This window comes from Pempheris klunzingeri, chromosome 1, assembly GCF_042242105.1.
Source record: "Pempheris klunzingeri isolate RE-2024b chromosome 1, fPemKlu1.hap1, whole genome shotgun sequence".
NCBI lineage: Eukaryota > Metazoa > Chordata > Actinopteri > Acropomatiformes > Pempheridae > Pempheris > Pempheris klunzingeri.
This window is the reverse complement of record NC_092012.1, coordinates 4,409,572-4,426,266: the sequence shown is the minus strand read 5'-3', so window position 1 is coordinate 4,426,266 and position 16,695 is coordinate 4,409,572. Positions and strand designations below refer to the sequence as shown.

General features: G+C 42.2%; 1 protein-coding gene across 2 annotated transcripts in view; it reads right to left on the bottom strand.

Moving 5' to 3' along the window:
- The window catches only part of prmt3 (protein arginine methyltransferase 3), a 52,945-nt gene that overhangs the window by 32,640 nt on the left and 3,610 nt on the right, over nt 1–16,695 (bottom strand). For both annotated transcript variants that reach the window (XM_070834748.1, XM_070834669.1), the window contains exons 7-10: nt 16,465–16,606; nt 14,087–14,152; nt 12,581–12,702; nt 9,609–9,708 (exon numbers count right to left, since the gene is read on the bottom strand). In XM_070834748.1, the coding sequence (XP_070690849.1) occupies nt 9,609–9,708; nt 12,581–12,702; nt 14,087–14,152; nt 16,465–16,606 (430 nt within the window). The remainder of the gene's footprint in view (nt 1–9,608; nt 9,709–12,580; nt 12,703–14,086; nt 14,153–16,464; nt 16,607–16,695) is intronic.

Below are 16,695 nucleotides of genomic sequence, written 5' to 3'. Positions count from 1 at the left end.
TTGTGCTTTTAGAAGATGTTAGATGATAATTTCCATGGCCAATAAAAAAATTTCAGCCAAGTATGCAAATGATGTGAAGACATGAAAGTTTTTAAAGAAAACAGCATCTTTTCACTTTGGGAAAAGTGTTATGTAGTGCAAGGTTTGATTTAAATGATGTGCATGTACTCATTATCTTTTGTCCAAAGATGCTCATAACATTTTTATTTCCTTATTTTGTTTTTCTTTTGAGGATGTAAAAAGCCTTCATACTACCACACACCATTTAGACCACTGGACTGTTTTACATTCTGCCAAATAAACTGTGCAAACATTAGGTCTAAGATAGCAACATATACACCTCAGCTCAGCCTCTGAACACCTGCTCTTTGTGTTATTTCTGCTGGTCTCTATTCTTTAAGTCTTGTCTCTGTGCATTCATGATTTCACTTTAATTTTTACTTGCATGATTTTCTTGTATTCGTATCGTTGGAGAAAGCCTGAGACGCAAGGATTTCATTGTCATGTGCACAACAGTTACAGTGAAGCACTGGCAAAGAAAGAAAGAACTTGTGAATTGTCTTCGCCTCAGTTTGCACCATCCATGAATTTGCATCTATTTTGTGTCCACTTCTGTCACTGTATTCGCTTTATATGCAATCACACTTCACCTAAAATTCACTTCACGTTCAGCCTGAACACGTCTTTAAAAAGCATTCAGATAAACATGGGACACTAATACTCTCCACAGAAAGACGACACTCCTTTAGAAAATAACTTTTCATCACAAGTAAATCTGGTTTTTGCTGACTTTCAGTGTTTGAACTTCTCACTTTGCTGTTTTGATGTTTAATTATTTACCTAAATACTAATAAAGCAAATAAAGTAATACAGAGAGCACAACATAATTCAATGACTTGTTAGGTTTCACAGGCTGCTGGTAGCTGTAATGAGGAAAAAGCCTCCATCACATAAGCAGTAAATGCTATGACCAAATAATCTTATGTTTAATACAGACATTTCCAAATGCACACATTTACTGTTTGGATTTTGGGAAAGGCACCTTCACAAAACAAACTCATTTAAGGTCAGATACAAGTCAGCATCATAAAAATGAAACAATGTTTGCCTTTGTGTGCCTTTGGCTTGGAGAAATAAAAGTTTATAGTTGTGAATTCACACATACACTATAAAAACCCTGATATACTTGTACTCAGCAGGGCACTTGTCTAAGCATTCACAGGCTGTTATTAAATTCATCATTTTGAGGGAACAAGGAGGCCATTTTTCTCCACAGAAACAATGTCAATTGAATGGGGCAGGATTATGGGCTTGGGTTTACAAGGATGTCTGTTTGAGGGATACATCAGGTCGGCAGGTTCATGTTCTGCATGTAGCAGTGTTATTCAAACCAGAGAACAGTTACCTTTTTCTATCTTTTGACCAGATGAGAGAAATGCAACACTGCATTTCAGATATATAGAGTATACATTATGGTATCGAGCTGTGAGTCTTTACATACCACTCCTCTCATAGTAAATGGCTGCAGAACGGCCATATGCCTATGCTTCACTTGGCACGACAGGGAAAAACAGGGTCGCATAAAAACAGAGGGTTGGTGTGTTAGCGTGAAAGACAGACGCGTCTCTTTTTGACTTGTGGATTGACACATTTCTGAAAATTGAGGCCTATGTGGGATAAATGACTGATACATGGACAGAAATAGTGCAGAAATTGCTTTCTGGCAGGAGGAAACCAGTTTCGATGTGTGAATGATCAAATTTGGGTGAAAATCACGACAATTTAATGTACTGCGTTTTTGCAGAATATGTCATTGTGTTAGTGTTTTTTCAACAGAGTTTCCCTCTACAGTCATGTAAAATGACACTACTTCAAGTTTTATATGGTCATAGTCTCTGATGCTTGACTACCAATGCTTGACTGACCAATGGCGTAACTTCATCGCTTAGTTAACTACTCAGTAAAACAGGGACGGCTTTTTGGGTTTATAGGCTGTCAACAATGAAAATTGTTAACTTTAATCTACACATATCAAATTACCTGGTCAACACAGCAACAAAAACCTGCAGAACCACATCAGGATGGGTTATATGCATCAGACATTTTGTTACACAAGCAGCTGGCTGAGAACTACTTCCTGAAGGTCTTGGGGAAGTAAGTAGGGCCAATAAATCCTCATTAGAACACGGACACACCTGTGGCACTGTCATTGTGTGTATGTGTGTGTGTGTGCGTGTGTGTGTGGACGCATGCATCTACTCTACTGCATCTCAGTCTCTAGTCTACCTGCGTGTGTGTTTGTGTATGCGCGTGTGTGACTGACAGTCAGTCAAACTGAAGGACAGGATGACTGATGACTACCGCCCTCTTCTTGGGCAGGTGAGGCTCCCAGCACTGATAATGAGGCTAAAGAGGAGGGGCTGCCATTAATATGACTTCACACCTCCACCACACACCATGATTCGGACAGAGTGTGTGTGTGTGTGTGTGTGTGTGTGTGTGAGCCAATGATACTTGTTTTGCAGTCAAACTATGTTCACCTCAAGGTAAAGTATCAGATGTGGGCACAAAGAAATCCTCGACGGCAGAAAAGTTGAACAGGGCTCTTTGACACTTTTCTTGTTCAGGGTTCCTTTCAAAGTTTAATGAAAACAGACTGAACACTCACTGTGGCTGAAGACCAGTTTGACATTCTGGGAGAGTTTCTCCAAGGTGAGTTACCACATAAAGTACCTCAATAAGCTCACTATTCAGGAACACTGGCCCTCGCCTCTGTACACAAAGCGCTATCATGAAGACGATATATGATACAGGCTCAGAATCCACAGTAAACAGTTTCTTTCAAAGCTTTCTCTATCATCAGTTTGTGGTCAATGTACCCTGTGAGTTGTTTACTAATTAAGAATTGTGAAGGCAATTTCACACTTGGACCAAATACCAAAGTCCAGATCCAGGACATTTTCTTCATTTGTTTGACAGGGAGAATTATCAGGGCTACCATAGCATTTTCTACAGTTTTTTATTTTTCATTATAATACTTGTTGAGACAAGTCTACAATGAGCAGGACAGGACAGGGCATTTGAAGTGATGGTCACAAAGAGACAAGAAGCTGGTGCAGCTTGCAGTTTTCATGGACATCAGAAGAGGAGAAGATGTGGCCATGACTGCCTCGGCTCACCGTAACATGCTGCCCGACATGCTTCACAAGAGGCAGGTTGGGAGGGCTCGTACTAGGTAAGAAGGAATTCAACATTTCTTCTTTTGCAAGGGATATTATCCTCATTTTAAGGCCTCAGTTCTGTCAATCCTAATTTCAAAGGCCTCAGTTCTGGGCCTACTCCTTTATTATGTAACGTAAGTAAAGTTTGTTAAAGCAAACTCTCCACTCACAGTCTGCTCTCATGTCCGTATTTGTACGTCTGTGCCATTTAACACTATCAAGCGAGCAGACCCATCACCTGTGATTGATCTCGGAGTGACAATCTTTATTTAGCCTTTGGGGAACTCAGCCACCCCCCCACCCCACTCAGCCCTCCACTCTCTTATCTGCTCTGGATTGTTTGTTTTTCCATGTGCCGAGAAAGAGGACCGATCAATGTTGTGAGTTATGAAATGACAGCGGTGCTGCTAAAGGCAGTCTCTCAAAACACTGCCACAGCAGACAGACGCTCATTTGCCCTCTTCTCCGCCACCACCACCAAAGATACACCACATTCATCACCCATCTCTGTCTGTTGGCCCCGTAGCCACTGTCTGTCTGCTTGCTCCAACAGCTCTGACAGCTGGACTTCAGTGATAAAATCCTTCGTTCCACTTCCATAACAGACTTCATTATCAGGTAAGCAGCGTATTACTTAACAATAAGACTTGCAAGTTTACTTCTATAAAGCTACAATTTGCTAGTGTATGAATAGTTAAAGTAATACGCATTTCTTCTGGCTACATTCAAATATGTAACCGATGGTAAATTATCCAGCTCCAATAAAAATGAGTGATATAGATGTCAATACTTGTCCATAATTACACAACACTATAAAAGATCTACTGCCATGTCAGAGTGAATAGCAGCATCTGTAATGATAAAATAGAATTAAGATGAAAATTTAATTAAAGAAATAACATGACAGGAGAAATTTGTAGTGTAATAAAGTTAGATGAGAAAATTGATCAGTTCCTTTAATTTGAAGAATTGAAGTTAAGCTTTTATTACGTCAGTAAGATCAAGATCTTGTTTGCTTGGGAATTTACATCTCTATGCATCCAATCCAGATGTAACGCTAGTTCAAAGTACACAGTAAAACAGCAATATACATTATTGTGCACTAAGCCCACAATAGAGGTTAGACAGTTAGGGAACATTAGCTTGCAGTTTACTGCATACAGCCGGTGGCTGCACTGAACCTACGATGTGGAAGTTACACTAGAATTTGTCATTTTTTAATCTGACAGGTTTCACAAAACTGGAGTGACAATTGTGATGGAAGTTTCTGGAGCTTCAGAGCTCAGACTTCTCCCCTGTAGTTTGTGATCATTGAAAAGTCACTAAAGTTCATTAATATATGAATGATATGAAAATATGCTGATTTGTTTTTCTGCATGAATAAATTTTTTTTAAAAAAGACCATTTGTTTAAGGTATTACACATGACCTGATAATCCGATCTGAGTGTCAACCCCACCGACACGCTTAAACAATGCTTGACAGTGACAGGGGACCACCTTGTGGGTGATGGACAGACACAAACCAGCTGCAGTTGCTGATCAGACTACACTTGTGCTGGTTCCAGCAGCTGCTTAGCTTAGCTTAGCTTAGCTTAGCACAAAGACTGGAAACAGGGGGAAACAGCTAGCCTGGCTCTATCTAAAAGGTACAGTGACTTCCTGTAGGCTCCACTGGTTTCTTAGAAAGTTGATGGTAATGATAGTGGGTCTGACTGACAGGCTCTTTTCATTTTGTCTGACTGCTCAGCTGTTCCTTAGATGATATCTGGCCATGAATGGCGTCAAACTACCAGCAGTACAGTAGTAAAATTCTGTATCACATTGTGCGTGGATTCAGCTGCCTGTCCTGTTTCCTTAAACAAACTAGCTGCAGTTTGTCTATTCTGGTGCTTAAAAACCAAGATGGCGAGGGCCATGAAAACAATATGGCGATGACGCCTGTACAGCGGGACTCAAGGCCTCAAAGTGGCGGTCCACAAACCAAGCCCTGAGTCCAGATAAAAATTCATACTTGAAATGTAAATACGAAGATGGAATGATGCAGGCGGCACACAAACAGAGGCAGCGCTACGGAAACGAGTCAAGCTTGGCTTCCCCTATACCCGATCTTGCACGCCGAGTGAATCTGACAGCGGGGGGAACACCCTGCAGAAACTCGGCGGCTCAACTCGAGGCCTCTGTTGGTGAGGGACACCCGCTGCATCATCCCATCTAAGGGAGCGGGTCGACTCCAACTCAGTGGGTTTGATCTTTTCAGGGTCTATATACAATCTTCCGTATGACAACTGGTGACATCATATGTGACATCATCTGTGAGGTCACCATTCCAACCAACTGTGACATCATCATCAAATTACAAATAGAATGAATAGAATAGAATTGTTTTTGTTTTAAACTGTTTATCACTCTTATAGGATTGTTTTCCTCTTCGACCTACTCCACAATTCATGAATTTACATAAATATTTACAGAATGTTCTCATACTTCTGATTACCAGTAGCAGCTAATCAAAATATATAATTTACTGCCTTTTACAATGGGAGAAAATTAATATTGAGCAGAATTAAGTTCAAGTTATCGTTGGTTCGGCCCTCCAACACAGTTCAGATTTTTCATGTGGCCCCCTGTAGAAATGAATTGCCCAGCCCTGGTGTCTATTATTGTCAGACTGACCTCTATTGTTTGTCTTGCTATTTTTCCTTGATTTCTTTTCTCATATGTTCCCATTTGTTTTGAGTATATTTGCATTTGCAGTGTTGGTTGGGTGTTTTGTCTTGTATTTAGCTTTGGCTGTGTCATACGGCCACTTAATTAGCTTTTATTTTGAACATCTGGTCTCCCTGCACCTTACACCCTAATGAAGACTCTGGGAGTCGAAACATGTTGGTTCACCCGTGATCACCATTTCCTCAGATTTCTACATCATGGACTTCCACCTACACAAAGCCGGGCATTCATACTTCATTTTCAAGTCTTCAAACAACTCCTACTTTTACACTTCACTTTTACATAGCAAACTAGTTACTGATACGTCCAAACGTCACCAAAGGTTTGTTTAGGGTTACAAAAATGTTTGCAAATGGGGACAGGAATTCTAAGATGTTGTGGCTAGTTGTTGTTTCTCACAAATGACTCCAGCATGCAGTGACCAATGTCACATGTTAGATGCACACATACACACTCTCTGTTGATTCAGAGAGCATGGATTTGGATTAACTCTAAATATTTCAGATTCATTCAGTGAAAACAGACTGACCCACTGTTATAGTATTCTTTTTAGCAAGATCAACTGCAGTGTAGCTGTGTGAAAGTTACTCTCTGTTCTGGTCTTCACGCTGACTTTTCTTCTTCATCAAGAGGCATCTTTGCATAGAGGAAATGCTGGATGTTAATCTATTCTTAGTTACAGAATTCCCTCCTGTGCATCGCTGCCATTGCTTTGACCCACTTTGGCCATTCTCTGTTGGAGCCCTTAGCAAGCCTCCAATTTGTGTCAGTGCTTGTGTGTATGTGTGTCAAACGACACCGGAGGCATGCATTAAAGCCACGTCAGCCCAAGGCATTTAACAAAACCCAACATTTTGATGTTGTTTGGCTTACATACATGCTATATTTACAGCTGGAACAGGATGCTTGAGCATAACAAGGGGAAGAACTGTACAAACCGAGTGGGACAACAATAATCCAAATGACTTCAAAGCTATAATCCTTTAAAATATCAGTTCTGGTGGATTTGGTGACACCTGTGGTTACCATGGTGCTGGCAAGAGTGGTTGAATGCAGCATGCCAAAAAAACCCAACAGGAGAATGGCGGACTCCACCACTGACAGTGAGGACTACGACAGAAAAAAGGTAATTGTAGCACCATAATTCATTGAATAGCTAATGTTTGGCATGACAATTCATGCTTTTGATTTGTTTTAAGCTATTTCATGAATGGTTTTATGGGTAGAATGACTACGTACGAAAATCCAGATGGATTTGGTGAGAATAAAATGTGATTTTTAGAGAGTTGATGGGTAATGAGGGATCAGTCTTGGATCCCCACGTGAGAATTCCCCTTCCTATACTAACTGTATTTTGAGAAAAGTTACGTTTTCTACAACATTTAGGATTTACTTTGAATAATAGTAAATTCAATGTTCACTAAAAAGATAAAATACGGGATTTTATAAAGCCCTTTAGTCATTTATGTGACATATTCTGAGAGGCAAAGAAAACAAATTACATACTAGATTCATGACATCTCCAGGATCTCTCTGAAGTAATAAGGCTCTACCTGGCTATAAGAAAAAGCCATTAAAGTTTAATACCGTCAAAACCCATTTACTCTGGCAAGAAAGTCTACTCCTGTGACAACTGTCATTTTTCCATTTTATACAGGTGTATTGGAGGGCAGCTTTTGAAGTTCTGGCCACTCTGAGAAATGTCTGCCATCGCTGCCATGATGAGAAGTGACTGGAGAATTCTTAGATTTATTAGCACTCGGTGAGCTGGTGTCATCAGAGATTACGCCCCTTATCCTTCACCGTTCCACCGGCACGTCACCCACCGAATTTCAATTTCCCCGGTGAGAGGATGGGAAGGATCTGGCTGGCGACCCCTGCTCGTGACCCTGGGGTTTCACGATAGATGGGGGAGGTGGCGGGGGGACAGATACGGGATGCTCATGAATTAAGGATGACTTCAGTGGTGCGTTCAACTTTGGCCGTCCCGCCTGTATCGCCACAGAGAATCTCCCTGATAAATGGGCATCGCGGGGAAGGAAGACTGCTCTTCATGGTTAGGTATTCAGAGGAGCTCACGGCCGAGTTTAGCCCCGTTTAAGCCATGTTTAAAACATGCATCACTGCTGCTGGCACCTTGGCCGCTCATTGGCTGGTAAAGGATTTACATTTTGGGTATATGCATGTGTACATGCGTTTGAAGAGTTTTACTGGTGGATGGAGGAAAAGCTTCAAAGATATTTCCACAACACACATGTAAGCAAATATATGTCAAGGCTTAGTCTGATCTCCAACTTCTTAACAATATCCATCAATCACCTTTTAAAGTAAGATGGAACCAATACAGTGCTCTCTCCCTCTGGCTTTTGGTTTGCTGCTGCGGATTTAGGATGCATATATATATACGTTAAGTTAACAGTGTGGTGACACACAACAGCAAATCCTTATTAAGCTGGACTGGGCTTTATTTATAGAGTCCATGACAAAGAAAGTTGTCATTGACTGTTTGACTTACTTACTGCATCAGGAAAATTCAAAAATAGTTCATCTCTATTTCAAAGCATTTCAAGACAAGCCAATGGGCTTTCGTAGAGCTGTACTGAGTTTGTTTTACTCATCATTGCTGTTTTAAATAATTACTTGTATTTGATTTGCAGTGTTAAACTTGGAGTGTATAAGTCATGTTAACTACTTTATCCAGTCTTGAATGGATATTTAGCTCCTATGCTAGTATAGATATTGACCATAAAGCTACAAAAACTCTCACATTTTGACTTGTCAAACAGAAGTGTTGCCAATAACATTGATGATGGTTGCACAACATTTGGGCGTTCACTGTCTGGGCTATAAAGCTCAATGTATGCATTTTATTATGATAATGTCCAGGCTATTTGCTTTCCACATGTACATCTTAAGTCACACACCTTTCATACACACCTCCTCATATCCATTCATCCACCTGAGCTGTTGGAGCTCATAAAAATGCAGCAATGTCATAAAAAGCCACAAATGCATTAAATCAAGGGAGCATGAGTTCTCAGAAGCTAAACTGAATTCTACAGAAGATGTTACTGCCACTGAGGCTGCAACTAAACATTTTTTTCCCCATTGTAGACTGATCTGTTGATTATTTCCTTGACTAATCAATTAGTCATTTAGTCTATTAAGATCAGAAAAAGGTGACAATGTTGATCAATGTTTTGTTTTGGCCAAACCCCAAGAATATTCACCCAACTGTTATAGAGGAGTAAAGAAACAAACTATATTCACGTTTAAGGAGCTGGAATCAGAGATTTTTTTACTTTTTTCCGTTGGATTAATCACCAACTATTTTGATATGCAGTTTTTCTAATAGTTGACAAATTACTGATTAATCACTGCAGCTCTAACGTCCATGTTTTCCTTCTTTTATTTGCATTGAATGAACATTGGAGCATTTTGATAGAGTTGGACTCCTGAAATTTAGTCACTCTGATTCACATCCTCAGTGATAAATATGAATGAACATATGTCATATGAGCTGGAATTGAAATCGCATCACTTTTTGAACTTACTGATTTTATGAGGCTTTGGAGGAGAAGCCATCAACCTTATTGGCACTACTGCATTCCTAAAGTCAGTCTGCTTTAGTATGTATATGTGCAGAAATATGTACTGACCATCCACTCTGAGATGATGATGTCCACCTTCTCTACAGGGAGGTTGATGTCTTCTATGCGGCCTTTGATCAGAGTGATCTTGTCCTCCAGCTGGTTGGACCTGTGGGAAACATGCATGAGCCAGAGGACTTAAAACAAATGGAGTTTGCAGTTTTGCTGAGGCACATGGTCACTTTTCAAAAAAGGTGGACTCTAAGCTTCCAAATCTCCATTATGACAATTAAATTCTGTCATATTAAAGAAGAACTTGTGAACTGAGCAGCAGATTCAGCTACATATTACAGGAAGATAACAGAACCCTGTTTCAGTACCATTAACATTCATTTGGAGTCATGCTACAGGTCAACTGCTGATTTTAAGTCAAGCTGCTAAATGCTCCATTATGTTCACAAGCTGGTCAGTTATTTTGTCGGTCCGTCTTTTGGTGCTGGCCAGATATCGTGCAGTAGTTTTATCAGAGCTTTTTCACTGAAAACGTCTGCATACTGCGAGTGAAAAGGAGATCGATGAGCGCACTGAGTGAGAACCACAAGAGTGAAATTGCGGTGCGTAAAAAAACCCGAAACAATGAGGTGAAAGATGCTGACAGAAACGGTCCATAGAGCTGAGGGGAACTGCAGATGATTCTCTGCAGGTCCATCACTAGAACTACGCCTTTAACATCACACCTCGTCATGAGGAGTGCAGCTTTAGGACTTACTTTAAGTCACTGAAGCCAGATGAACTGGGCAGTACAAACAAACTTTATAAGGTTGATGATACATACATCTAGATATAGAACCACATTGTGCAACAATACATTTCCATACATTTTTGGGCGATTTTTAAAAAAAATTGTCAAGATCTGTACATGTCCACCATGCTCTTTTCTATGTGCAGTATATTTCCAGTCTTTTCTAAGCCGTGTATGGAGTGTGTGAGACTGTAACTGTAGGCCTGCAGACGTGTCAGGCTCAGGTAAGGACTGTAAGATCAGCGCTGCTGTTTAAATGATCCTTCCTTTCAGAGCGGCCAGTCCGGGTATCAATCTCTGTGAATATTCCATTATCATGACAGCTAATGTTACTGAGGACAGAACAATTACTCACAGCGGCCCAGAGTGCATTTCTGTGGCAGCGATCCTTATCTTGAACTGTCTCTCCCCTCTCTGCTACCGCTGCTATCACCTCCTCCCAGAATCCAACACCCCCCCATACCCCTCACCCACAAACCCCCACCTGCTCCACCTTTCACAAGAGGGGAAACACTGTAATCTCATTATTGGGGTAATTTAGAGGACAATGTCAGGACTCTGGGGAGAGAGTCTGTATCTGTGCGGCTTTGTGTGTGTGTCTGAGAGAGAGAGAGAGAGGGAGAGAGGGGGGGGAGAGAGAGAGAGAGAGAGAGAGAGAGGAGGGGTTGTCATCAGAGAACCTGTGTTTGCAAATAACTGCTGTCTTTTTATGAATCTACTTTGTCATATAAATTACATTATTTCTCATGTAGATATTTGCATCCTTATTAAAAAGATAAGACAATATACATGCATCCATAATGTGTGTTACTGACTAGTAAACTGCTGACTGACTGATGAACAGCCACTATCTGATCATTTGTCTGTTTTTAGTTCATACCAACATTAAAAAAGTTTAAAATTTTGCTCATTTATGTAAAATATTGTTTAATTTTTTTTTTTTTTTTCCTTTTCCAATTCAAAGCATTCTGCTGGATAATCCATCAATTCCACCCATGTAAAAAACCTATTTAGACATTATCCATTAAGGAAGTGACTGTGAAGGAAGGAAGTCACATCTAGCTTTTCATTTAAACTTCGGCGACAGAGTGGAGACAGGAGATGGATGCTCCTGCTTAACCAACAGGAGCCACTTTAATTACAATCCTGATATTAACATCAAGAGGAAGTGACGGACACACAAACGGCTGCACAAACGCGTGCACACACACGCACACACAGAAATAAGAGCCTTAAAATCACAATGCAAGCAAACAGTTGATTTAAAAAAGGGACCCGTGGGCTGTGTGCGTTTCTGTATGCATGTGTGCGTTTGAGTGCGTACATGTGCAAGTGTGCAGGAGTGGGAGGGAGGGAGGGGGGGGTTACATATCTTTCTTTAGCTGAATCTTCACCACTGGCGAACCTGCGACGCAGCTTGCATGCCAACACACACTCCAACAGCGAGTCAGTGGGCTGTAAAATTAAAACGTCCTTTTCCTCCAGCAAACCCTGTTGTTTTGCTTATACGACACTCTCTTACATAACGGTAATAATAGCAGTCATAATGACCCTAACTCAAAAATGCATTTTAGAGGCATGGATGTGATGGAGGAAGTGGATGCAGGTAGATGTAAGGACGGCGGAGGCTCGGGTGGAGGTAAATGGCTCCACTGTGGAGCACTAGCTGCAGGAAACCTGGAAACACACAGGACCTGAAATTGGACTGAGGACTGTATTAAAAGGTACCAACAGGGGGTCATCTACATGTGTGTGTTGGTGTGTGTGTGTGTGTGTGTGTGTGTGTGTGTGTGTAGGGCTTGGACTGTCACTACAGCAGTGGAGAAAAGGCGAGGGGCGAATGAGTCAGACCGCAGGTGTAAATTATGTGTATTATGGCCAAGCGACTGACAGCAGCTCTATTGAAGTCAACCAGCTGCAACAAATAAAAGGTGGCTGGAGGTCAAATAGACCTCTACTCCCCCAATGATGTGCTGCACAGTAAGGAAAGAAGACCAGTGTACTCTCTGGACTCTCAAAGGACCTCTATGATGTGCAAGGCGCTGGTCACATGACTAGCTGAACTAGCCCTACCGCAAGTGAGTTGATCTGCTAACTGCGATTGAAAGACTAGTTGGTGTCAAAATGCAACTTCTCATTGCTGTGAAAACCATATGTGACATTACATTAACTGGAATGTATGTGTGTGGCTGCAAACAGACATGTATGAACAAGTGACAGACTGTACTGTGTGTCTTACCTCACTATGTCCATGGCCTGATAAATGATTTCCGATTGGTCGACTGCTATGACTTTCTTGGCCCCAGATCGGGCGGCAAACATGGACAATATGCCGGTCCCACAGCCCACATCGAGCACCACCTGCAGGATGGGAGGGAAAGCGGTTGGGATGGAGGCACACTATCAGGGTCGTGCCTGTGCAATGTCAGGCTTTAAAAACGCTCCCGTTAATCAAGTTTACATTTAATTTCTTGATAAATATTCTTGTGTCCATGGGCCTGCTGACCGCCAAGGGCCACCATAGATGGTTTGTCTCAGCCTAAAAATAACTGAACACCAGGGTGTAAAGTAGCTTATTTCATTGCCCTCTGTGGTTTTGAAATGTGCTTCACCTCTGACCCCACAGAGAATCACTAATGGGTGGGGTTAGAAGTGTGCTCTGTCGCACCTGTAAACCACATCCTACAGTAATGTCCTGGAGTCCTGGAGAACACCAGTGCATCACTGAAAGGAGGTGAGAAGCTAAACCACAAGAGGCCAGCCAAAAAAAACCAAAATTGAACTGTTGGAGAACAATGCAAGTGAAAAAGGAAAAACAGGCAGTGACCTCTAGCTGCTTTGGCTTCCACGACATCCAAATTAACGGTCAGTACGTTCGGCCTCCTTACTGATCACAACTCTTCTAAAACCCTCAAGTTCTCCAAAGTAACTTTTTTTCCTCTAGCCATCGTTGTTGTCGCCTGATAATCTATTCCCGGTTCCCATAGGTTACAGCTAATTTGTTCATCTTCGCCCCCCGACTAGTGTTAAACAGCCGAGGCGCAGCTGCAGCGACTACACGTGCATCTATATGTAACACTGTGTTTATATGCGTCTCTATTTAAGGCAACTTAAACTTCCCTTTAAGCGTCCTGCTGCTTTTATGAGTTCACAGAGGGTCGCTAACACACTGCTGACTCAACAAAACACACAACTCCTCGCTCCTTTCTCCTCTTACCGCCACTCCAGTCGCTGAACGGTGCTGAAAAAAGACGGTTCTGTTTTGTTCTCTATCTACCGCTTCCTGTAGAAGGTGACATTTCCCTCTCTGCCGAATGTTTCGCTGTGACAGGGATAATGTACGTTCCCATCAACACAGCCTGCCTCCCTCCTCTACAGCCTCATCCCAGCACTAACCAGCAGCCACCCATATAATGGATGGTCATGATCCAGGCCGCTGCTTCCTGCAACTAAAGGCAATGGAAAAGAGAGGGGTGTGGGGTAATTTGGAAGGGGTTTTGAAGTGTGGGGGGGGTGTTGTTATGGGTGTGATGGTGGATTGCATGTGTCTGTTATCAGCACTCTGCAGTCGACATTCGAGGCGCTAATAAAGTCACACTGTGTTTTAAATCAGACACCATCACCTTATTAATGTCGGCCCCACGAGGGGCACATGCCCAGTCCTGTTCACAGGCCTGGCTGTACATTAAACCAGCTGCCTGCACATTCTGTATAGGCACAGTTACACACACATCTGTTTGCTCACCTTGTCTCTAAACACTTCAGGGTTGCGGTACATGAAGTCGCGGTAACTCTCTGTGCGCACTTTATCCTGTGGAGAGAATTTTAAAAAATGAAACAATAAAAAACAATGAAACCAACTTCTGTTGAGTGAAAGAGAGAAAAGAACAAAATGTGAGGATCAAAATACACTGCAGGGTTTCTAGGGAGTTAAGGGAAGGTTCGTAAATTGAGCACTTTGCATTAGCATACTCATGTTGTGATGCAAAGCTGAATTCATCACTGGCCGCGGGGGAAAATAAAAACATCTCAACATGTCATGCTTTCTCTATACAGGTGCAGATAATTCTTGGAAATTTCAGTGCAAATCTGTGGTGTAAGTACAACTGGTATTTTTCTCCAGGTCAGGTTGGGACACGCTAATTAACCTGCCAATCAAATCTGCCCCCCCAACCCCCTGCTACTCCACTCTGGAGGAAAAGCTACAGAAACGGTTGAGATGACAGTAACATGCATTAGTACAAGATACAGTGGAACTGAGGTTCTATTCAATACTTGGTTTAAACTGAATAGGGAGCTCTTGGAAGAGATTCACACCAAAGAAAGTTTTAAATTAGAAAATCATTAGTTATGTAAGTCATTCCCTGTTCATTGCACTCAGTAGTCAGTCAAATAAGCTGTGATATTTGTGTCACTCAACTATGATGCCGCTGTAAAGACAATGTTCAGTACCCAAAGTCCATGCTGACATGGAGTATCACAACAAAACATTCTTACTGAAGTCTTTCAGCTCTAATTACTCCCAGATTTTTTTATATTGCAGAAAAATGTCAAACAATCTTTAAACTTGGGGCTGAATGGTTTCAGGAACACATTTAACCTGCTGTTTTTATGACCAGCACTGCAGCTGCAGATTGAATGGTGTTAGAAGTTTGCGTTGTTGCGTCACGCGGCTCTCAACCGGACGGTGTCGGGTCGTGATGTAAACAACAGAGGGGGAGCTTCTGATTCACCTCAGAAGACTGCCTGAAGGACAGCTTCAAATCTTTTAAAATCCAGCTTGATGCAACACTTACGTGCCCATATGTGTGTTGAAAGACTGTTTGGTCACTAATTGTTCTCCCTTTCCTTTCCTTCTTTGTGCCTCACACACGATGTGATTCCCTGCTGAGACGCAGCAAAGACGCCTCAAATTACCTTCAGCTACCACATCTGAATCTTTGCAAAGAACGAGGACTTCTGATTTTATCTCCCATCACTTATGTTAGGACTGTGTTTACAGCAACCAATAACTCTTTCATTGTACATATAACCATGTGGGTACTGTTTTTGAGATTAACTTGAAAACAATCTGAGCCGGCCTATTCTCTTTCAAATGTGAATTTTAGCATAGAAACAATTAACTGTTCAGCCTCGATTTCAGCCATAACTCTCCAGTGAAACTCAGGCTGATGCAGGTGAGTTAGCACCATGAAGCAAAGTGTGGGGGGGCTTACTTTTAAAAGATTCTCACCTCCTTCATGTCAAACTCATTAGCCATCTGTATTCTAATAATGAGGCAAAAATTCAGTCAGTGACAATTGAAAGTTGATTTACTTTAACTGAGGAAACATGACACCCTGTTTTGCACGGCCTCCATAACAAACACACACACACAGAGTGCGTCATAGGTGATGCGCTTCACGCAGTCCTGTAAAAGACTGACCACATTCCACCGCAAAGCCCCCGCGTCACGTGTTCTTAGCCCCGCCCCCCCCTCCGGGGCTCTGATGGAGTTTAGAGCCTGACGCACACACATGACGCAAAACTTAGCGGTGCTTAGCACCAATCAGGAGAGACTATAGAAATATGTCTAAGCACTGCAGTAAGTAGAAATGCAAGGCAGGAGACAGAGCTGACCCCCCCCCCCACTCCTGACACACACACACACACACACACACACACACACACACACACACACACACACACACACACACACACACACACACACACACACACACACACACACACACACACACACACAACCCCCCTGCTTGCTGACACTTCCAGGTTCCAGCACTTAACCAGTGTAAAAATTAATTTCCATGTTTCGAGCATGCTTGGTGTCTCACATGAGAGCTCAGCACATATTGCTGATTCGTCACTTTTGAGAAAATGTCTTGTCCTCAGTATGAACGTGTGCATAAAGATGATCATCTTCATTTACGTGCTCTATCGAAACCTTTCAGCCAAGACGGACACTGATGAACCCACATTTTCTCTGCAGAGACTGCTGTGCCTGGGGGGGGGAGCGACTCACAAGAAGTGAGTGGTTTGGTGTGTGTGTGTGTGTGTGTGTGTGTGTGTGTGTGTGTGTGAGTGTGTGTGTGAGTGTGTGTGTGTGTGTGTTCGCACAACTCGCACCTTCAGCATCTCCTCGTGGATGCCATAATGGCCATAGGAGCTGAAGTAGGCCTCGTCCTCGTCCTCTCGGAGCTCGGCCACAGGCCCCAGGTTACTGGATTTGCTGGTTTCTGTGTTCAGTACCAAACCCTGAGCCAGAAGCCTGAAACAACCCGGATAGATCTGCATTCAACTTCTCATATTAGGACACTGAACAAAAGCAGCGACCGGAGAGCAGAAAACACACACAAC